The sequence below is a fragment of the Mytilus galloprovincialis genome, chromosome 13 (genome assembly GCF_965363235.1).
Source record: "Mytilus galloprovincialis chromosome 13, xbMytGall1.hap1.1, whole genome shotgun sequence".
NCBI classification, from domain to species: Eukaryota; Metazoa; Mollusca; class Bivalvia; order Mytilida; family Mytilidae; genus Mytilus; species Mytilus galloprovincialis.
Window position 1 is genome coordinate 38173272 of NC_134850.1, and position 23537 is coordinate 38196808.

Sequence of the window (23537 nt, forward strand, 5' to 3'; positions counted from 1 at the left end):
ATCACATCTTCTTATATCTAAATACCTGGATTCAAAATTGACAGGTGCGCAGTAGTTCTTAGAATTTGCTTAACACTTTTGGTTACTATTATATGCAATATGAAATATACGAGATGCTATCAATAACGGTGACTACCCAAGCAACAAGATTGACATTTCTCTTATCTTCTCTGCATGTTTAAAATTGGCAATTGGGTAGCTAAATATCTACTTTGTATACCAGTACTCGTTGTACCACAAAGGGGAATTGAAATGATAATATATATATTAAATCTAACGCACATAATTATTGTATCTTCTTAAATAAAAGGTAAAGAAACCGAACTGAGAACAAATTTGTCATTCTTTGATACATTTAAATCGTAAACTGAAATTTTACAGTCTACCGAGTCTAATCTCTTTCAGAACTGTTACAGTGTTGACGTAGTTAAATATTTAGAATCCGATAATATTATCTAGCATATTGATAAAATTTTAAATATAAACATTTACGTCGATGAGTGTAATACTTGAATATCATTAGGATCTTTCATTATATACTTCACATGATTAAAAAAACAAATTAAATGTCAGACTAAACTTAAACAACAATACAAAGTCAAATTATAGGTCTAATTATAATACACGGTATTCTGTAATGACTGTATAATGTTCATAACATATCCTTGCATGGTTTGCTGTATTGTTTATATCTCAGGAATCTACATGACAAATGTCAAATGTAAACTAACTTGGCGGGAATATCGTTTGGAAAGATTCTTCCAATGAATTATGAGATGAGACATTAGAATATTAATTCTGGAATTTTTTTAAGGCATAGCATGCTCTAGATAAATAAAATATAAATTCATTATATATTTAAAAAAAAAATAAAAAACTTAAATGGATGTTGTCGTGCACTAATTTCCATTCCTCCTGAAGGGTGAATAATTGAGTGCATATTCATTCTAATATATACTGAAAATCACTTAGGTGTAAAATTATATAGTGTTCACATGTTTGAGGTGACCATGTGTCAAGATCTGAAACAAACAGGTCGTTAGTATTCTCAGTTGAATTGCTTCACATGCTTCATGCCGGGGGCTGCTTATAGACGTTACGCACGGTGTTCGGTTTAGTAATGGTAACGTTACTCGACGTCGTTTTTCTATTATTTCAACCTTCTGTACAAAACGTCAAAGAATTGGATCTTTTTTTAAAACAGCTGTCATTTTGATGTTTTACTTTTTATTTAAAATAAAAAAGACTGTTAACGTGGCTGGTTATAAATTTTTGACACGTACACTTTATTTCATCATAATCTTAACTTATCGAAAGTATATGTTCGTAACGTAACGTCATAGGGTTTTCGTGATTGTTGAAGGCCGCACGGTTGATAGACCTTATTTTTATATAGAGGAAATCAATCTTTACTTTTTTTGTGGCCATTTATAGGGATCGATTTAATTTATATTATTATAACAAGCCTGTGTTTTTACATTGTTATGAAAAGTAGCTTTTTCAGAACTTATCAATGTATACTTTCGTTATGGTTCTGAAGACTTATTTTGGATGACTATGTTTTATTATGCATAAAAAAACTGTCTTTTCAAGTTTTACTAAGTCTTAAAAGTCTGATTTGAATAGATATATTATTTTACCTGTATTACATGTAATGGCTCAAATGAAATATGGTTTGTGATGCAAATGAAAATTGGGTTTTTTTTGGCGCAAAAGCAAAACTCTGTTCCATCTTAAAATTGAGAGAATGTGTCAAAGAGACAACAATCCGACCAAAGAGCAGAAAACAGCCAATGGCCAACTATGGGTCTTTAATACAGCGAGAAAATCCCACACCCGGAGGCGTGCTTCAGCTGGCCCCTTAACAAAAATATGTACTAGTTCAGTGAAAATGGACGTCACACTTAACTCAGCCAAAACATATAAATGAACTAATATCTAAAAACATACCAGACAAACAAAGGCACGAGGCTTCTGATTTGGGACAAGCGCAAAACTGCGGCGGGGTTAAACATGGACAACCCTCCCATATACATCTAACCAACCAATCACGGTAGAATAAACAAACTTAAACAATTCGCACGGTAGTGGATTGTAACTCTTGGGTAGAGAAGATGGCCAGCTCCAGAAATGAATTAAATTGATTGAAAGATTATAACAGAAAAACAAAGGATATGGGGTATCATCCATGACACAAAATCAGTTCATGCATGGCAAAAAAATCACATAAAAGCAAAGGAACAGCGCTAGTATTGCTGTTTTTCATCTCAAAGGCACAATACGACCTTCAACACGATGCAAAGACCATATGAGAGAATCAATATTAATTATAAAATATGCCATCTTAAATGACAGACAACAGTATCTTAACTCTATCCCTTCTGATTAAGTCTGTTTTAAGGTTTGGCTGGCTTTTGAGGTGAATGTCGAAATGTTTATAATTTGTATAGAATATTACCATAAAGATTGGATTTGAAAACCTGAACGTACTAGATGTCTGCAAGTTGATTTATATTTACGAATAATATCCTTGTATCAATGATAAAATGTAGTAAATGCTTTGACTAGTTTGAGATATCGAAAACCCTGGTGTAATAATTTTTCAGTAATACAGAGATTTCTCTCGTTCAAATCAAACGCGTTGTTATATCCACGAGAGAATCGAACAAGTTGAGATATATAAACACCATACCACTGTTAGTCTGGTTGATTGCCCATTTTTAGATGGAACAGAGGAAATGAAAAATTATCTGTTTTATCGTAAATTTTGGTATTAAGCTTACCGTTAAAGATATAGACATAAAACGCCGGGGAAAAGACAGTGTTCGTTGCTAGTATTAGCTATATTTCAAGTCAGTTCAGCAGGATAAATATATTTAGTGAACATACTGAAGTCGTCATTATTAATAGCTATAATATATCATGCAAATATCTGAATAAACTCACCATAGATACCAGGATTGAAATGTTTTATTCATTTTTTGTATCAGACCAGTTGTTTTGATGGGTCTTTGCTTATTTTAGTCACAAATTGTTACTCATAACAATACAGAAACAGGTCCACAATAAGTAGTGCACAGTAAGTACCCAAAGAAATTCCGATAACTTGACGATAAACGGAATCTAAATAGCGAGCAAAAATGTTATCCAGCAGAATTTTAAGTGCAGCTATCGTCTCAAAGCAGGTCCAAATGACATACTTCTTCTGTTTGAGGTTACTAAAAATTTACCTAAAAGAGTTTGAACATATATATATATATTAGCATTTTAATTTTTAAATGCCCATTTAAATAGGTGTGTGATTTATTTCGTAATGAGATTATGGTTTTTTTTCATAATGAGATTATCAAAAATTTTATTTGATTTCTATACTGAAGATAAATCTTGGCTTTTGAGATAAAAAGGCATTGCAGTTGTTTATTTTTGTTGCTCAAGGTTTTCATTCAAAATCAAACCAAATGGTGAAATTCTTGAAGTATTTCATCCTCCGGAAGATGAGGAAGTTTTAGCAACTAAGAAGGGTCTTGCCGGATTGTTATCTTCCAAACTACATGATAAAGAAGAGGTATGTTATAAATATATATGTTTCTAAAAAGTGTACAACATCACCAATATTTAAAGAGTAAACTGTAAATAAATTCAAATTTTGATTTAAGTTGACACGTTCTTGTGTCAAGATCATGATTAACTTTTAATGTGGAAAAAGTATTAAATCTTCTTAAATCCTTATATTTTACACTCAAACACATTTACTCTTATTCATTTTACTACCTGATAAAAATTTTCAATTTAACAAAAACTAAATTTGAAAGAAAAGAAAGAAGAAAAATTAATGAAAAACGAAAGTATATGCACTGAATTATGTGAGAGTGTACAAATATAGAAGCTGCAATTGTAATATGTTCAAATTAGAAACCACTGCGTTACATATATCAATGCAACTTGATTTCAGGCACATCCTGGATTTGTGCATGAAGGAAACGGACAATGGCAATATCACACACAAGAAATAGGGAATGAGGGTGAGTTTGCTTCTTTTCTTTTTTTTTTGCATTTGTGCAATTTTCGAAAATTATTGAAAATACATACCGAGTTCTGAAATACATAGCTGAACATATTTACTACTCCGGTAACTCAATAAACAGTTTTAACGGCACTGTGAAATATTTACCGCTAAAATGGAAATTCAAAACAACTTTTACAACTATTGTGCACATTCGAAATGTTTTCAATTTTGTACAAAATAACCCGACTTTAAATCTTTGAGCACATTTAAGAAAAAAATCACATTAAATCGAAATTATGGGATCCTGAAAAAAGAAATATGGAAGTCAATCATATTCATATAACTTTTCCATTCGGTCATTCTCTAACCAAAAGTAATTATTGCACACCTATTTGGAATGTTGCGTTAAAAGAATCACCCATATAACACTTTATTCAAATGGACTAATTTAAAAGCGTATATTCGACGATAACAAACAATAAAAGTGAAAGGGCTTCAGTTAGAAAGTATGGATACTAAAATAAAGTAAACAATGATAAAAAAACATGTAGAATTTCACCCGGTGATTGTTTTTCAGGACCACACGCCGCTATATACACAGTCAAAGAAACAGACACAGGAACTGAATTCAAGAAAATAAGAAACAGTAACATCATAAAACATTCCAAAGAAATGTTCAAAAAGGTATCAGAGTTGCATGTGTTCTTCATTTACATCCTTTGTAAAGCTAAGTACTGTAAGATAAATATGTCTTACCAACAGAATTTTGAGGTGAAAATACGGCCATTTTAGCCATAGGGTCCACATGAACCTTAATTCCGATAGCCAGTGGCAGTGCACATGGACTCCACTGTACTCTCCCAGCCTTAAGCGGATCCAGGAAGGGGGGGCCAACCCATGAATCTGGATATTCGAAGGGACGTGTATACACTCCATCACAAAATAAAAATAAGAAGATGTGGTATGTTTGCTAACTAGACAACTAGCCATCAGAGACCAAAGTATGATAAGTGCATGTATATTAATTGTCTGAAATTGCAAGAGATCTTCTTAATTGCATGCATTTTGATTTAGATAATGGTATGAAGGATTCAGTGATAGTCTATTACAAATTTTCAGTTTTTGTTGCCAATAACCAAATTCAAGACGACCACTGGTCAGCACTTGCACCAAGATTTAACATAGAGCTATGAGAAATACATATGTATGCATATACACATAGATTCTTCTCAGAGACTCTCGTCTCTCTTATCACATCCCTGACCAAAGAATCATCATTTTCATCTTTTTTTTATTTTTCCCCCCAGAATAACAATGTTTATCTTAGATTATTTTTTTGTTCCTTACAACATATAAACAAATGATTTTGACTGTCAAGATTAATTTTCCCCCAAAATGTATTTGATCTTGGATTTCATGTTTATTTTCATCAGCAATTTTCTTTTCTTTCGGGATTTTGCTACATTTTTTGTTGGAATCAAGGTTTGTGAGTTCAGATATTTTGTTTTAGATAAATTACACACCTTGTCATGCAATGTCACTTTTGATTGAAACATGTAGCCCGGCGAAGTTGTGTTAGATACATGCTTTCTCTTGAAAATCTTGTCTGATTTGAAAAATGTGTATTTATTCATAACATAAGTATTTTTTTCATATTCGACTGAAAGTTTTTAACACGTTAAAACTTTATTATTTTATCGCAGAGTAGTTAAATCTGAGACTACTACAACACATAGTTATAGTAGTCTCGTGTAAAATACAATGTACGTACATTTGTAATATAATGTTCTTAATCTATAAGCATATATGGGGTTTACTCCAAATGAGACAATAACCAAGCACAGGATAACACGGAGGGATAACACATAAACTAGTAAAAAGGAGGTTTTTTTTTTCTGAGGCATGAACGGATCTACGAAAAAAGTGTATTAAAAAATGTTTATTAAAAAGACTGAGTTACAGATTTGAGCGACATTATAAACATATATTTATTTAGTTAATTAAAGGGGCATTATCTGTCAGATTCATGTTCACTGGTTTGACTCAAATTCTCATATTTGGTTTATTATACTAAAACGAATATCCAAATGCAAAAAGTCTCAATAAACAACTAACAATACATGGACTCGATAACATGTAATAGCATTTAGTCGCGCTGATTTTTGTCTATACGCTATCTAATTATAGGCAATCAATATGACATCAGAAGACTGCCGTCGGTTATTTAACCCGATATAAACATAAAAATAAATATAAATAGATAGCGACCACCTGCAATTAGATTCTCCAAGTCTGTTTGATTTCATATTATTGTTGAAAAAGTATCCTTATCATCGTTTTATCTTTAAAGAATGTCACAGTTTTTGTGGATGGAATGACTCAAAGTCGGTCAACCAAATGGTTCATCGATAATTGTTTCACTTTCAAATGTTGAAATGCTTTTCCTTTTAATAGATGAATACATTCGTAGTCCAACTCAAGCTTACGGTAGTTAAATTGTGGGTGGCATGAATACGGATTTAATAAGGTCGGATTATTCACTTGCAATGTTTCTTGACTTATTTTGACAAAGTTAAACCAAACTGGTTGCTACCACAAATTATTATTTCACTATTTCACTTTCATATATACACATAAGCTCATGAAAATCTACTCGAATAGTGCTGCTTGGCACACATGCCAAATAACAAGCTCAGTGGGCAGTTAGACTGAAAAACAGACTGGAGAAGAAAATCCCACACAGCTATATTAAAAATATATTATACATCATTATACGGTTTAAGAAACCAAAAAATCAGACGTTGCATAAGTCTTTTTTACCGTGTGAAATATAAATAATAATAATATATGCCGTTTTATTAAAGTGGTCATAAAATGCGATTCCAACACAGGCACTTGTTTTCTATCCCTATAATATATTATTCGTAATTTAAGATCTACTATCCCTATATATATTATTCGTAATATATAGGGATACCTATATATTATTCGTAATATATAGGGATAGTAGATCTTGCCATAGATAGAAAACAAGTGCCTGTGGATTCAAAGTTTGTTTTCGATAAAAAAATGTTCCAGCAAACGCACTTGTCCGTTTCACCGGATCCGATCGCATTTTACACATCAGTCACGTGATTACGTCAAAAAAAATTGTTTGCATGCTGCAATCAACACGTCGTCTGCAAGAAGTATCAAACGATGAACATGAAGCACAGGCACTTGTTTTTTGTACGGGTATGTATAGAAAACCCCATATTGACAGAAACAAGTGCCTGTGACATGAAGATTAGAATAAAGATACCTGTCAGCGGTAACGGGAATGTTAAGACAGATCTACGTACGTGTACACTGTACATTGCTGTAGCTGATCTAGGATTTTTGAAAGAAATGTAGCCATATATAAAAATGAGACAAAAATAAAAAGATAGAACAATGATGCTGACTACTGTTGTCAAAAGGAATATCACGCCAAAACTGCAAAACCCAGCACGGACTACCCATACATATTTGTTGCAGCAGATATAGTCCGTGGGTAACAAGTGAACATTAAAAGGTAAAAACTGAGGGTAGAATTCTGTGAAAATCATTTCTTTTGCTTTGTTTTGATGATGAGAAAAGATGGTATTGGTCAGATCCTTAAAATAATATCACTTTCAGGCAGTACCATTATATCCGAACACAGAATCTTTGGAGAGTGAGAAAGAGATAATTAACATTTTTCGAAGTATTAATATAATTTATGGAAAAAAATTTGGGTTGACAGGCAGAAAAATTAAGTTGTTTTAAGGTTCATCATAACAAACGGACAAATATTGGATCTCCTGTAGTTGGTGATCGCAATACTGGTATAAAAATTTTGTACCAGTATTGTATTCCAGTATTGTACCAGTATTGTTCTTTTTTTAAATAAACAATATAGGTAATTAATTTTATTAAAAGTGTCACATATATGCATAATGAAATTAACATATGACATGACAATTTTATTAGGAATGATTGTGTTTAACTGATGATGCCATAGATGGTACACTGTGATTGTCATCAAAGAAAGTTTTAAATCTTCCGATGTTTTTTTCTTAACCATTCTGTCTCAGCATTTTAACAAACTATGTACTTTCTTCTATGTTTTCTTTCAGCTCTATCTTTCCAAGATTCATATAGTATATTCTAGTGAATTTTATATTGACATTAATGCTGTTATAGCTTCTGTATCATCAGCATTGGTATTGTCTATTTCTTCTTCAGATGTGATTTCTGCTACCCCTCCCCCTTCCTATATTGGTATTTAGGTATTCAGTCTCTGTGGACTTTCTCTAACGCCTACTAGATTACAAGCTATTTCAGATAGCACCTGTACAGCTCTCTTACTGTCAGAGTGCTGGTCTAGTACTTAGTATTTGTACCAGTACATGTAGATATACATGTATTTGCTACTAATTGTATTGTCCATGGTTCTGAATCAACTGCTTCAACCCTTAACATTCATGTAGACAAACTAGTTAATTTTGTTATAACCAGGTTCCCCTATGAAGCAACTTTTTATAATTATAAATGAATAATATTGAAATCTTTTGTTGTACAAGACTAATAAGAAAATAAAGACAAACAAATGCATATGATCTTAGAACACAAAAAATGTATACATTTATTAAAATATCTGTCCAAATATATGTGATGGCATACATGTAAATGCTGAATTTACAGTGTTAGAGTCTAATAATTTGCTTGAATTTATTAAATAATTAGTTTTAATGCCTGGCATCCACTCGATAATATGAGGCAGGCATTACCTGTGAATGGGGACGAAGTCTGTATTATTTTTTAAAAAATTCAAACATGTTGATAAAAAAACGGAAATACCGTAACGTTTCCGATATTGGTTCTGTTGTTAGGGATTTAGTTGTGAAGTTATATTAGTTACGACGTCATATTCAATGTAAACAAAGAAACGCTGTTATCCAGGTAAAGTTTTTTTCATATCAAACAATTATTAAAATGATTGGGTGTTGAATTCCTTCCTACATTTGTTGATATGTTGAAAAATATACATTTTATTCAAAGTCTCATGCAAACAAGACCGGAAACGGAAGTAGATCTGAAAAAAAAAGTTAACAATTATGAGTTCATTAGTAGAATAAAAAATTCGGGAAATTTTCCCGTATTATTTTTTTTATTGATTTTTCTACCATAATTGGGGACTTTGTCCCCATATAATAAAGTTAAATGCATATTGTGCATACCTGCCAAAATTTCAAAATGCCCATGGGGGTTTTGCGTGCAAGATGGCTGCCATACTCCTAAAAAACCTTCAAGGGGGCCTTCAAATACAGTGTAATGTTGTTTTTTGGCTTCTTCATACTTTTATAAGCCTCAATTCATTGTAAAATTAATTGTTTTGTTAATATTGTGGACATAATTGCTCTTTAAAAATTTCAATTTGGGAGCCTCCATGGGGGAAATCCCCCGCAAATAGTGACAGTTGGCAGGTATGAATTGTGTTTAAGAAAGATAAAATCTATTCTGGATTTTGATGGACATTTTTTTTTCCTACATGCAAAAGGTGTGAAAATTAACTAAGTTGTGGTACAACTATGACAGTCAGGATTCTACTTCTGCAAAATTATCTCCCCATTACGCCAGTTCATTTTCACAATTGTAGAAATGGAAGCCATTGTATGGATGACGCGCTGCCAATTTTGCTCTTGAAAACCTATAAATTTATCCACATAGCACCATTACGATCCTCAGATATATTGAAAACTTATGCAAAAGGTGTTTTTAAAATAAAACACTTCGTAATTGAGAAGAAAATTGTCGTTTTATTTGTTTCTATTAACTTTTAAAATGTTGGCTACTATAGTAAACATTACAGTTAGCATTTATCGCCTTCTCTAACAAAGAGCTTCGATTCTTTTGTTCTATTTCAACTGGGTTTCCGCCTGTATGAGATGCTCCCTCAGGTAAAAAACTGGTTTGTATTGTTTTGATTGTCCAATTAATTGACATGGACAAGAGGTATCTTCACAACTATAGGTGAGTTAAAAAGTTTATCTGAGTCAGTGAGTGGACAGTATCAAAGTAATTCAGGTGTTTGTTTATTTTAACACCTTCTGCAGAAAGGAAAAAAAAATGCCCATCAAAAACCAAGAAAGATTTTCTTAAACACAAAATGCATTTAACTTTTATATATCTAGTGGATGCTAGGTATTAAAACTTTCCAAACAGCACAGGTAAGTCTGTACACAGAGTAGTTCTTGATGTGAAAATACGGCCATATTTGTCCATTAGTTATGATGAACCTTAAACGAGGCGTGCACTTCATGTAAACTTATGTTAAACAGTGACCGTGTTCACTTCGAAATTTCAGTAGACACAAAAAGTAAACTGACTGTCACTCATGTCTGACGTCTACTTTCGTGTTGACCTACATGTAGACCTCCACATTAAAGCAAAAATGGTGTGTCTTCTAATAGTTATTACATATATTTTTAATTTCATAAAAATTGAAAAATTATTATGAAATTAAAAATATATTTTTAATCATTAACAATATTGTTAAACGAGGCATGCACCAGAAAGTAATCATCAACCAGTTGATATTTTTCTGTATATAAAGAAGGAGATTGTTAGGAGTAAATAAACAGGCTTTATTTCCCCCCTTGTAAGCTGTTACATTTACTTGAATTCAGATTTGGGAAGCAATTAGCACCTGTAAAATTACAGAAGAAGGTACAAAAAAATCCAACAAGATTGAAAATTATCAAATATTTTAAGCCATGCACAGACCTCTTGGAAACATGATGTATGTTAGTTACAATTGTTCTCAGCCATTAAAATGCATGTGCACATATATTATTTTTTCTTTTTCAGACTTTATTCTATCATAAAGAACTTGGTATCATGCATAAGGTTTTGATAGAAGATAGTTTTACAGCCATGACTGGCATGCATGGGTAGGTTATTGAACATTGCAAATTTTTTGTGCCCTCCCTAGGGGCATTATGTTTTTGGTCTTTGCGTCTTGTTTGCTTGTCCGTCCATACGTCTGTCCCCCATCAGGTGGGGGTCTCACTGGGGGGTTCCAATCCCGTATCCTGCTTACTGTTTTGTCAGATTCCTGTATCCCGCTTACACTATGTACATAAGCAATTCTCATTTTTTTCTTCATTTCCCGGGTCCCGCCAGACCTCATTTCCCGTTTTCACAACACAATAATTTGACTTTCACGTGTCACGCTTAGACCCCAATGAGACCCACTTAGGTTATAGTTTTTGGTCAAGGTAGATTTTTTTAAGTTCTCAATTTGAAACTTAGTACACATGTTTCCTATAATATGATCTTTTTAAATTTTTAATGCCAGATTAGATTTGTGACAATTTCACGGCCCACTGAACATAGAAACTGATAGTGTGAGTGGGGCATCAGTGTACTATGGACACATTCTTGTTTTTGTTATTTTACTTTTAACATTTGGATCTTGAATTAAATCATAGAAATTCAAAGAACTTCAGGCTATTAAATATATTTTAACATTCCTTTCTTCAGATTTGATCCCCACCAGAATATGAGAAAAATAAAAGCTGTCAACCAGTTTTCTGAAATGGGTTAGTATTGATAACATTTAAGTGCTCTATAGTGTAGAATGTTTTGGACATTTTTGAAATCATTATAATATACATTTTGATGATCTTGTAGTAAAATTTTGGAAGTGAACATTTCATTCTAGTGTAAGAATTTTGACAGTGTATATATATTTTCCTCATACTACTAATTTATATTACCTATATACTAGGTCAATTTATTCTAAAAGTACAGAATGCATTGCCAGAAAATCTCAGTGTCACTGTTACAACTGTATTGTTCATGGGTTTAATCTGACCAAATGAGATCAAAGACCTTCAAATTGATTAAGTTTCTTGCAAGCATTCAGCATTTAGAAGTTATCAGAAAGGGTTGTTGGCCCAAAGTCAGAATAAAGTTTGGGATTAGATGATGTCTTAGGGTTGCCTTTTTAAACTGCAAATGATCTGATATTTGGCTTCAGTGAGTCTTATATTATAGTGTTATTAACTTGCTGTTTCTGTATACAATTGGCCATGTTATAGATTTGAGGTTTGCTGTTTTGGACCAGAGACTCAGAAGAGTTGAGAGCCAATACAGCTGATGGAGAATATATAACAGGGCAAATACAGAACAAATAATGTACAGCAATAAGTAAGATCTGCAAATAATTCAACATTACCAAAATTGTCAATTGACCCCTTAAGGAGTTATTGCCCTTTACAGTAGATTTTTTACAATTTTTCGTAAATTTTTGCAATCTTTTAATTTACTGCTGTATCTTTTTAGATTATCCAGAAATGACTGTTTTGAGTAAAGGTGAATTGATTTTCTTGACAAAACAGCCTGTAAAGAACGTATTAAAGAAACCTTCACAAAGTATACTGAGTGGCAGTATACATGTGAGCAAGGTATATTTGTACATGTAAGCCCATGTCTTTTTTTGTGTTTTGTCCAAAATAATTATCATATAGAATCCAAAAGATATTTTATAAAATCACTTATTTTGGTATAAAAGTTTATATGGACAGAGGAAAAATCGTATTTGTGAGAATGCATGTACTTTATTTAAATATTTAGGAAAGTTACATATATAATTTTTTTTAATGGGTCCATGTATACCCATGAAATCTATGAAAATCAATACCAAACTAAATCCATATGAATTTGGAACTATACTTAGGAACAGTCTGACAGTATGTATTGTCTGTAATACTAGTTCCCTTGCAATATAACTGTAATTTGACATAGTTTTCTATAAAATAGCATTGCAAAATTTTAATATATAAGAACAACAGAGATTTTTTTGGGGATGTCTATTATTTATATTTGGAAGTATAGGAATCAATAGGTTTGAATATCTTGTACATATTAATAAACTTCCAGTGTTGCAATTACAGACGGAGTTATTTTTTTACATTTGTCACATTACAGGGCCTGTTATAGCTGCTTATTTGGCAAGGGCTTTGCTCATTGTTAAAGGATGTATGGTGACCTATAGTTGTTAATTTCTGAGTCATTTGGTCAATGTAAAGAGTTGTCTCACTGTCACTCATACCACATCTTCTATTTTTTTATTTTTCATTTCAACCTGTTTCTAAGCTTTGTGCATAATGTAATATATATTTTGTTCTGATGATATATATTTCATAACATACTTTTTCAATTATATATTAAAAGATAGAAACTTCTTTTACCTTCATATCTAATATAATGTTATCATTATGCATATCTCATATAATGTTATATTGAAGTACGAAAGAAAGAAACACAAAGTAGATGTAACTGAAAAGATGGAAGAAATTGAAAGCAACATCATGTGTATTAAAGATGAACCAGCTGAAGGTATGAAATTTTTAATTAAAGACATTGATATCTGAAAAACACTGACTATGGTGAAGTAAACCTTAAGTTTGAAGGAACTCAGTGGCCGAGTGGGCTAATAAGTCAAACTCCTAAATAAGATTGAGAATTGAAATGGGAAATGTGTCGAAAGAGACAACAACTGGACCAAATAGCAGAACACACTGTATCACAGTTTTGATAACACTCAGCTTGTTATGAGTTGAAATCCTGCAGGTGGTTGGTGAGCTCAACTCCAAACTTTCCTACCAAAGGTCTTGTTCTCTCCAGGCACTCCGGCCTATTCCACTAATCAAAACTGATTAACATGAAATAGAAAAATAGTGCTGAAAGATGGGGTCAACAAAGTTTGAAAAGAATATATTTTAAACATTAAATTAAAACATTAATTTTTGAATTATAGGGTCTCCAAGATTGAATGAATGTTTTCTGGCGATCGTGAACACACTTGAAATGCTACCAGATAAAGCACTTACAGATATTGCTGAACATTACTTTATAAAGTTGAATATGAGGTATGTTAACTTGTGTATGCAACTGTTCATTTACATCTGAAATCTTCTTATTAAATCATTTTTATTACATCAAATTTCAGATGTATTAATGAAAGACTCGATTGGTGTAAATATTATAAGAGAAAAATTGATTCATTTTAAAAATTGTTGTTTATAGCAGTGATTTAAAACGAAGTAATAATTACTCTTGTGTCAAGTTTTCCTTTGACATTTTTTGGTCTAAAGAAAAAAGAGAGTTTATGATATTATGATTGAGCCTACATAATCATTGAAAAAAAGGCATAAACAGATTATCATTCACATACTCTTAGATGAGATATTAGCTTAGGAACACTGTAACATTTGAAATAGTTATACCATCAATAATATTTTTAATCTCCTTATTGTATGCAATATTATTTGATACTTATTAAATTTCATCATCAGATACTAAATTAACTAATATTACTATTAAATTAATTTTAGGCTGAAGGCAAATAGACAGTCTACTGTTATCATGTTAGATACATTTGGATCATTGACAAGTCAGAAGAGCCAAGAGATCGTTGGTAAAATGATTTTCCTTAGAACCAAACTAGATCCTGATTTGATTGTACAGTACATGACACATATTGTGAGCTCTCATGACCCACCACATCCAGTAAGTTATGTTATTACAGTGAAGTTGTAAATAAAAAATATAAACAGACCTTTATAAATTTCAGGCGTCCTATTAAAGCGCTTGTCGTGATTATATTACCTTCATCAGGAAGCTTGAAGCCAAGGAAGTCTAAGAATTGTAAAAACACTAACTTATATTATGATTACAAAAAAAAAATGCACCATAATATGCGGTATGGGCTTTGCTTATTGCTCAAGGTTGAAGGCCCTACAGTGACCTTTTGGTCTCTTATGGAGAGTTGTCCCATTGACAATCATACCACATCTTCCTTTTTTTCTTCTTTTTTTTTATACCATAATATTTACTTTGTGAAATGTCATTAAAAAAAGAAGGAGTATGATCATTGTCTATAAGAAAAACCTATACCTAACCTTATAGTCAAATTTATGTTTATTTTGTTATGAATTTGAAAAAAGTATATTTCAGATGTATTTAAAATCAATTTTGTACTGACTGTTGCAGATAATTTTAAAAAGTATGGAAGATATTTGTTTTCACCCTGAAAAGTATCCACCATCACTGTATGTGGGAAGTTTTTATGACAGTGTTATGTTGGGCTTAGGAGTTGTTGCGAGGAAATTACATGACTGCGGTGAAAAAGAAAGACCAAAGAACATTACTTCAAAAATCAATGAATTACTAGGACTACATGGTAAAAATTTGGACTACATAAATTTTATATTTTCAGTTTTATTGAATACTGTGAAACGCTAATCTATCTAAAAATAATTTTATTGCTTTATAAAACAAAATGTTCATTTTTTCAAAGAAAAAGATCACTTTGTATTGAAATTTACAGAGTCCCACATTTATTTTTTAACGGTGCATGCAGGGCACAAATTTCTATTTCAGATCCCTGGTTGTACAGAAAAAAAAGATCCATTCAGACCGAGGTCGAACAAGAAGAATATGATAAGCGGCATGTGATTCTGTTAGAAACCCTTGGAAATGCTGCTATTGACCATTCCTATGAGTATATTGTTTCTCATATCAATGCTACAAACTCACCATGGATCAAACGAGCAGGTGTACATGCCCTTAGGAAATATGACACTGAAGTGGTAAGTTAAGAATCGATCTTCTCAAGTGTAGACTTGTAGGAAATAAAAATAAGGTCTATGCCAAAAATATCTGATTTTTTTTCACTCAAATTGTTCTGTTATAATAATCAAATGACTACTTGTTTTTGGAGGGGAAAATGTATATTTGGTCATACCTGAATTTGAGTTTATAGTTGAGCTGCATTTTTTTATTATTTTTTTTTAATTTATTTGGTTTCCTTTCTGTAAGTTCTGTTGTCATGAATTTTTTTCTTCATGAATATTAAAGACTTAGTTCACAAAAAAATCAAAAGACATTGATAATTAAAAAAATCATGCAAAATATCAAAGAATCTCACATGTTTTGCTAATTTAGTCAAGTCAGAAATATGATTTGCTTCTACTTTTAAAAATAATTTTAGGCATCCACAGAAATATTGAAGGTATATAATACAGATGACAGTGAAGAAGTCCGACATGAAGCTTTCTTGGTATATCAAGTTCACCCTAGATATAGGTATTGTAATCACTAATCCTGCCTATGACAGATCATCTAGATATATTTTTGGCTTTGAGCAACTTTAAAAGGATGTTGAATGTTTATATAACCCACTAATGTTATCTGGGCTATGTACTAATATTACCATACATTTGATATGTCATTGTTGTAACTTTAAAAAGCTGTTGATGATTGTAAACAAATAAGTTTTTTTATGTACACCAAGAGTACAAATTACAAGTAACAATGTCATCTTGAAAATTATTGGTCAAGTGTTTCATACAACTATTATCCTACTAAATTTGAACTTTTGAACCATATCTTGATCATCAAGTTCCTGGTCTGAGCTGAGCAGAATGAAGATTAATAGTACTTGTAAAATATAAAGAGTTACAGTTCGGATCACCATTACAGCCAGCCACATTTGTTACAGACAGTTTAAATTAGGCCTACACAATTCTAACATCCTCAAGCAAAAAAAATAAAAAAAAGGGGGGGGGGGGCACCTTTTCAACCTTGAGATTACAATAGCAATTGTATATACAACACAATTTAACCTGAATTACAGATCAATAATACTTTTGTTCCGTTTTACAGAAAATCAGCAGAATCATACAACAAGCACAATAGAGAAAAAAGAAGTTTCTTTGATGGATTACAGTTTAGACTTGAAGCACCATCAGTAGATTGGAGGAGAGTGTTAGGATCTACTGATATTGGAGGATCATTTGGATTCATTATGTCAAATTATTTATCTTTGAAAATAGGTACATAAATATTGACATTTACAGGAGAAATAGGATTGCTTTATTTTCAGTCAATCTTGTATTTTTTGTCTCCCAGTAAAAGATGCTTACCAGAGTATGTTGCTATGGTCCCACCTTAAATGTTTATCTGCTTCAGTCTCCAAGTCAGTTCATCTATTTATTCATCCATAAGCATGTCCCAAATCTAGTGAAAGTTTTTGGTCAGGGTAGCTTACCATGAAGTTGTGGTTCCATCAACTTGAAACTTAGCGCATAAGTTCATTTAATTTTGATGTTAACTTGCAGAAATATATTCTAAGCTAGGGTTTTAGCCATATTGAGCAGTTTACTTAACATAAAAATGTGATAGTACTAGCTGGCATGGTGTCATATTGGGCACATATTATTGATGCTTTGTGAGCTAGTGTAAATGTATACATTGAAGGACATAAACGGTTGTTATTCTATTTATATGTTGCTATTTCTTGGAAGAAAATCAATTCATGGCTCACATAAATGTGTTGGTTTAAAAAAAATCACCAATAGTTTTTCTTGATGCTCTTTCATCTAAGTTGCCGATTTTCTATTTTCCTTTCAACCTAGAAATCTCATAAATTCTTTACGGTGAGAAGAAACATATATAATGGGGTTTCATCTTTAATTAGAAATTTAAACAACACAAAAGAGGCACCAAATTTGAAAATAATGTGCATTTGTGTGTCCATGTTGTCTATTTCTTAAGTCAGTTGTTCAGAATGGAAATTATTTGAGAATGTTTTTTGTTATTGAATTTCAAAAATATTTCTAATGGAAAGAATTTTAGGGATCTAAATTTATATAGTCACTACTATCACAATTAAACCAAGATCTCATCTTTTTATTATTTAAGCTCCATTGTCTGGCCATTTGAAAGTCAGTGTACATGATGAAGCATACACAAGACTACACTTAGGAATTATTGGAACAAATGTTGATATCATGCAGGCAAGATTGTGTTTTAAAGGAGAAACATCTTACAACATCAACATTTTACAGGTAAATTCATTGTGTGCCATAGTACATTATCAAAGGTTCATTTTGCTGGATGATACTCAGCATTTTTCTTTTATCATAGAACAACAGAATTCACATTTAACCCAAATTTTGTACTTCAAAGTTTCATTTCTTGTATATTCTTGTCCTGAAAAAGCTACACTTGCTGGCAAAATATGTCGACCAACTAAAGGAGTCCCATGTTGTAAAATTTTTAATGTTGTAGTCTTTTATGTCAGCACATAAAAAAAATGAAAAATTATTATTATATTAAGGTGGTACCTAACACTACAGGGAGATAACTCTGTAAAATCAGCATAACGTTTTAATTACCCTGTGTTGTTAAGGGAATATAAGCTTCTCAATGATCAAAATGAGTGTTTGTCAAACTGCTATATAACCAGTGTAATTTTCCTGATAAAATGGTTGGTTCAAATTTTTTGAAATTTTTATATTTTTGTCAAAGGGTCAATGTAAATACTTTGTCAAAATTTTATGAAAATTAAACGAGCCAAATGAATTTTAGTGAAAGTGTTGGGTACCACCTTAACACGTACAGTGGTCATGTGGATCCACTGTAAATCATTTTGGAGTTTGTAATTTTACTTAACAAATTTAAATTTTCATTTTTTTTAAACAAAATCTTCATTTGTTTTGAAGGAAGATGAAGTCAAGATAATAGTCAAACTAGCAACAAGATTTGATGAAGCTGTAACATCAATTTTAGGAGGCATCAATACAGGGATCAAAATGATTAAAGATTTAATAGAAGGAAAAATTAATTTAAATGATCTAGTGCTTTCATTTGTTGAATCTTTAGTGATGCTTCCTAAAAGAGTAAGTAATAAAATCAAGATAACAAAATTTGACAGTAAACTTAATTTTAATACAGATACACCCGTCAACTAATTTTTAAAGTTTTTAAAGAAATATTGTTGTCAGGCCTGTCTTTTAGTCAAGTTTAATCCTCACTCAAGTATTTATGCATCCTTTGGGGTTTAATTTTTTGTCGAGCCTGCGACTAGTTGCAGAAAGCTCGACATAGGGATAGTGATCCGGCGGCGGCGGCGTTAGCTAACTTCTTAAAAGCTTTATATTTTAGAAGGTAGAAGACCTGGATGCTTCATACTTTGTATATGGAGGCCTCATGTTATGAAGTTTCCGTCAGTCACATGTCCAATGTCCTTGACCTCATTTTCATGATTCAGTGACTACTTGAAAAAAAAGTTAAAATTTTTTGTAAAGTTAATTTCTTTCTTATTATAAGTAGAAGGATAACTATATTTGGTATGTGCGTACCTTGCAAGGTCCTCATGCATGTCAGACAGTTTTCACTTGACCTCGACCTCATTTCATGGATCAGTGAACAAGGTTAAATTTTGGTGGTCAAGTCCATATCTCAGATACTGTAAGCAATAGGTCTAGTATATTAGATATATGGAAGGACTGTAAGGTGTACATGTCCATCTGGCAGTTGTCATCTGACCTTGCCCTCATTTTCATGGTTCAGTGGTTATAGTTAAGTTTTTGTGTTTTGGTCTGTTTTGTTTATACTGTATGCAATTGGTCTACTTTATTTATATTTGGTGTATGGAATGATTGTAAGGTGTATGTCTAGCTGATAGGTGTCATCTGACCTTGACCTCATTTTCATGGTTCAGTGGTCAAAGTTAAGTTTTTGAGTTTTGGTCTATTTTTCTAATACATTAAGCAATAGGCCAACTATATTTGGTGTATGTAAATATTTTATGATCTGTATGTCAGTCGTGCAGATTTTATTTGACCTTGACCTCATTCTCACAGTTCATTGCTCAGTGTTAAGTTTTTGTGTTTTGGTCTGTTTTTCTTAAACTATAAGCTATAGGTCAACTATATTTGTTGTATGGAAGAATTGTTAGCTGTACATGTCTGACTGGCATTGTTTATCATGTTTATCTGACCTTGACATCATTTTCATGGTTCATTGATCAATGTTTGGTTTTCTTGGTTAATGTTAAGTTTATGTGACAGTTGTAATAAAGCTTTACATTTAGGACTATCAACATAAAATCAATGATAAGTAAAGAAGGTGAGACATTTCAGTGTGTGCACTCTTGTTCTAATTAAGGTAAATATAGGAAAATGCATTGGACACCCTAAAATTAAAATAAAAATTTCAAACAAGAATTTAGTTATATTCAAATTTTTGGTTTTGCACAGGTTTTTGTTGTTCCACCTGGGGAAGGTGAAGCAGCGTTGTTGGCATCAACAATTGTTAATTATAAGGTTACTACTTAAGTCAGTTTGACAGCATACAACAGATATTTATCACAACTGAAGTTGAAAACAGGAAGTTACATGTATTAAAGTAAATTGACTTTTTTGTTATTTTGAAGGTTGCTAATCTAAGAAGTATAGCAATGAAAGCAACCAAGAAAATTGGGGAATATGATCCTAGTGAAATGCCATCTTTTATGAAGCCTGTTGAACATTTGGTCTCCAAAGTTCAGAAATTCCTTGGCAATTTAAAATCTGATGTTCTTAAATTTTTTAATGTAAGTAACTTTGAAACTAAGTTAAGAATTTAATTCATGCTTGAATTGTTGTGTTGAAAATGGAATTTTAAAAACTTTATGATGCAAGAAGAAAAATGCGTTTTATATGACTATTGTTATAAATTCATCAGTAATTCAGATTTTGAGTATTAATGATTGTAGAATTCATCATGTGACACCCTGATGTACAGTTTCAGAACATTTAGTTAACATGTTTTAAGTCACATTTTTTATAACATTACATAGATATATGTGATACTCACTACTGTACTTGCAGCAACTTTATGAAGTAGTGACTGTCGTAGTTCCAGAGAATGCCAGAATTATTTATAAGTCTTTAGTAGAAATTATTGATGGAATTAGAATCATAATCAAAGATCCACCAGGAGCAATAGCAAAAGTAGGGAAAGGAGCTGTTCAGTAAGTTCATTATTTTTGATATAACATATAACAAAAAGTAACACTTGTAGAAATGGATATATGTTGTCCTGTAATCTCATTTTATCGATATTTTATAAATTTTCCTTTCCAGCACAGTAGAGTAATAATATGAAAAATTATTGCTAGAGACTAAGGGCGCACATGCCATTGTCAATTAAATTAACAATGTCTTCATAGGTAACCTAGTGATAAACAGATTATCATTGGTCATCTCAGCTAGATATACCTGTAACTCAAACAAGAAATGACAAACGAGTAGGAGCATTTTGAGATGGTTAAATTCAAATCATTTTTATTAGAAATTCTGTATGAATTGAACATTTCAGGATTTATATGTCAGTGATGAACTTAATTGAGACCAAAGATAAGATACAAGAAGCACTTTCTAGTCTAAAAGGTTAGTATGCTTGCAGTTTTTAACAAGTTCAGTTTGAAGGACGCAATGTTATCATATTTGGATATGTGTTATTCCAATTTTCTTTGATTAAAGTTATTGGGAAAAAAACTGTCGGAAAACTTTTAAAAAAAATATTTGTGGCTAAAATAATAATAATTGTATAAATAAACCAATTTTTCAAGTTGTTTCGGCCATTGGCCTTCTTCAGTTCTAAATAAAGAACTGAAGAAGGCCAATGACCGAAACGTCTTGAAAATTTGGTTTATTTATACAATTATAAAAAGTGTGTTCCCTCTTGGAATTTTGAAAACAAGGATAAAATAATAATAATAATTCTATTTTTTATTTAAAATACTATATCTCTGTTTTATTTTTGAATTCAAGTGCAATGTTTCTGAAAGAAAGAAAAGTATATAGATTGTTAGTTACAATGATACATTTTCCATTTTTCCTTGCAGGAACTATTATTTTGTTACTATTTTCAGGCTTTTAAAAAACTAATGTTGAGGAAAGTACATTTTTAACATTACTTTCTGGAGATATTTCATTTCAAAAACAATTACATTTTAGAAATGTTTTTCTAACAAATGAAGAAACAATTTTATTTCAGATTCCAAGTTGTATTGGCTTGACTTGACTGAAATAGATGATATAGTGGATCTGTCGGAAACAGTCATGACTTCATTTACAGCTAAAAGTAAAGCTTGGGTTAATGAAAACATTGAGGAAGACTCTGTTAGCAAATTTACCAAAGGGAAAATTTCTGTGGTAAGAGAATGTTGCAATAAGAATTATTATAAACTAATATGTGATTGTGGAATTATGAATCATATCAAATATGACAACTCTCATAAAATCCATGCAATAATCAATCCTGCAACAAATTGTCCTTAAATTGAATATTTGAGTGGAAACCATAAATTGAACCAAAAATGAAACAATTTAATTTAGAAGTTTAGATAAAATGATAAAAATATAGTTGTACCTCAGTCAAGTTGAGAGAACTTATATAAATTTAATGTCTTCTATATGTTTTCATCCATATCCATGGAGCAATTGACCATGATATATATAACTTCATTTTTGAAAAAAAATGTCTTAAAGTTGAAAGTTACATAAGATTTTATAAGACTGTGTATTTATCATAATTAAGAATTTTACATGTATATTGCAGTTTACACTTAATATATATATCTTTTTAACTTTTTTTTAGCGAGAAGTAAGACAGAATGTTGTGGATGAAGTTAAGGCAACAGTAAATGAGTTGGTATCAGCCTTGCAAGGACTTACTGGTTTTGCGAACTCCTTCTTAAACAAGTACAGGGAGTTCTTCTCCTTAGTGAAATCTATCAAAGAAGCATATGCCATCTTAAAAGAAGGGTAACAATAATTTTTATATCTTATCTTTCAATATGTCTCTTCATTACTTTATAAAATTTATTGAATGCAAAAAAACATAATTTTTTCTTAACTCATTGAAAGAAAAATCTAATTAGTTTTGTTATAGTTTTTATAGATTCAATATAGAAATAAGAAGATGTGGTATGATTGCCAATGAGACAACTCTCCAACAGAGACCAAATAACAATGAAGGTTAGCAAAGATAGGTTACCTTACGGCCTTCAACAATGAGCAAAACCCATACTGTTGATCAATGTTTAGTGGCATTTCCTATTATTTTTCTTAGATCGAAAATTTTCGTATGACAAGAGGGCAAATCAAAACCCTTGACTAATTACCCATTTACACATTTTATGCTTTAAAAAAATATTTGAATTATTGAAGGTATGAGAAAGCAACATCTACAATTGCTTCAATCTTTGGTCCTGGAGCACATCCAAGCTTTCCTAATGTCACACGCTTGAAGGGATCTGGATGTGACTATGATGGCTTCTACCCTGCTGGTGAAGGAGGAGGAGTAGACTTAGAAGTTGAACCAGGAGCAATTGTTAGTATTCCTATAAAGTTACACTATTACAACAAAAGACAAATCACAAAAATGCTGAACTCAGAGGAAAATTCAAAACAAAAGTCCCATATCAAATGGCAAAATCAATAGCTCAAACACATAAAACAAATTTATAACAAATGTCAAATTCCTGATTTAGTACAGGTATTTTCCTAAGTATGCCCACAATCAAAAAAAAAAAAAAAAAAAAGGCTAAAAAAGAGGGAAGAAATATACCAGAAGGACAGTCAAACTCATGGATTGAAAATAAGCTGACAATGTCATGGTTAAAAAT

At 31.4% G+C, this 23537-nt stretch overlaps 1 protein-coding gene across 1 annotated transcript; it reads left to right on the top strand.

Moving 5' to 3' along the window:
* Nucleotides 1–3434: 3434 nt before the first annotated feature.
* Nucleotides 3435–23361, top strand: LOC143057493 (uncharacterized). The gene is made up of 21 exons (XM_076230801.1): nt 3435–3565; nt 3953–4022; nt 4584–4690; nt 10877–10959; nt 11552–11610; nt 12356–12477; nt 13321–13411; nt 13833–13944; nt 14410–14584; nt 15068–15257; nt 15458–15666; nt 16068–16162; nt 16742–16911; nt 17780–17925; nt 18583–18759; nt 20298–20456; nt 20734–20876; nt 21224–21294; nt 21905–22062; nt 22508–22674; nt 23080–23361. Exons 3-21 carry the CDS (start codon nt 4679–4681, stop codon nt 23351–23353), a joined length of 2613 nt encoding a protein of 870 aa, XP_076086916.1. The 5' UTR covers nt 3435–3565; nt 3953–4022; nt 4584–4678; the 3' UTR covers nt 23354–23361.
* The last annotated feature ends 176 nt before the right edge of the window (nt 23362–23537 follow it).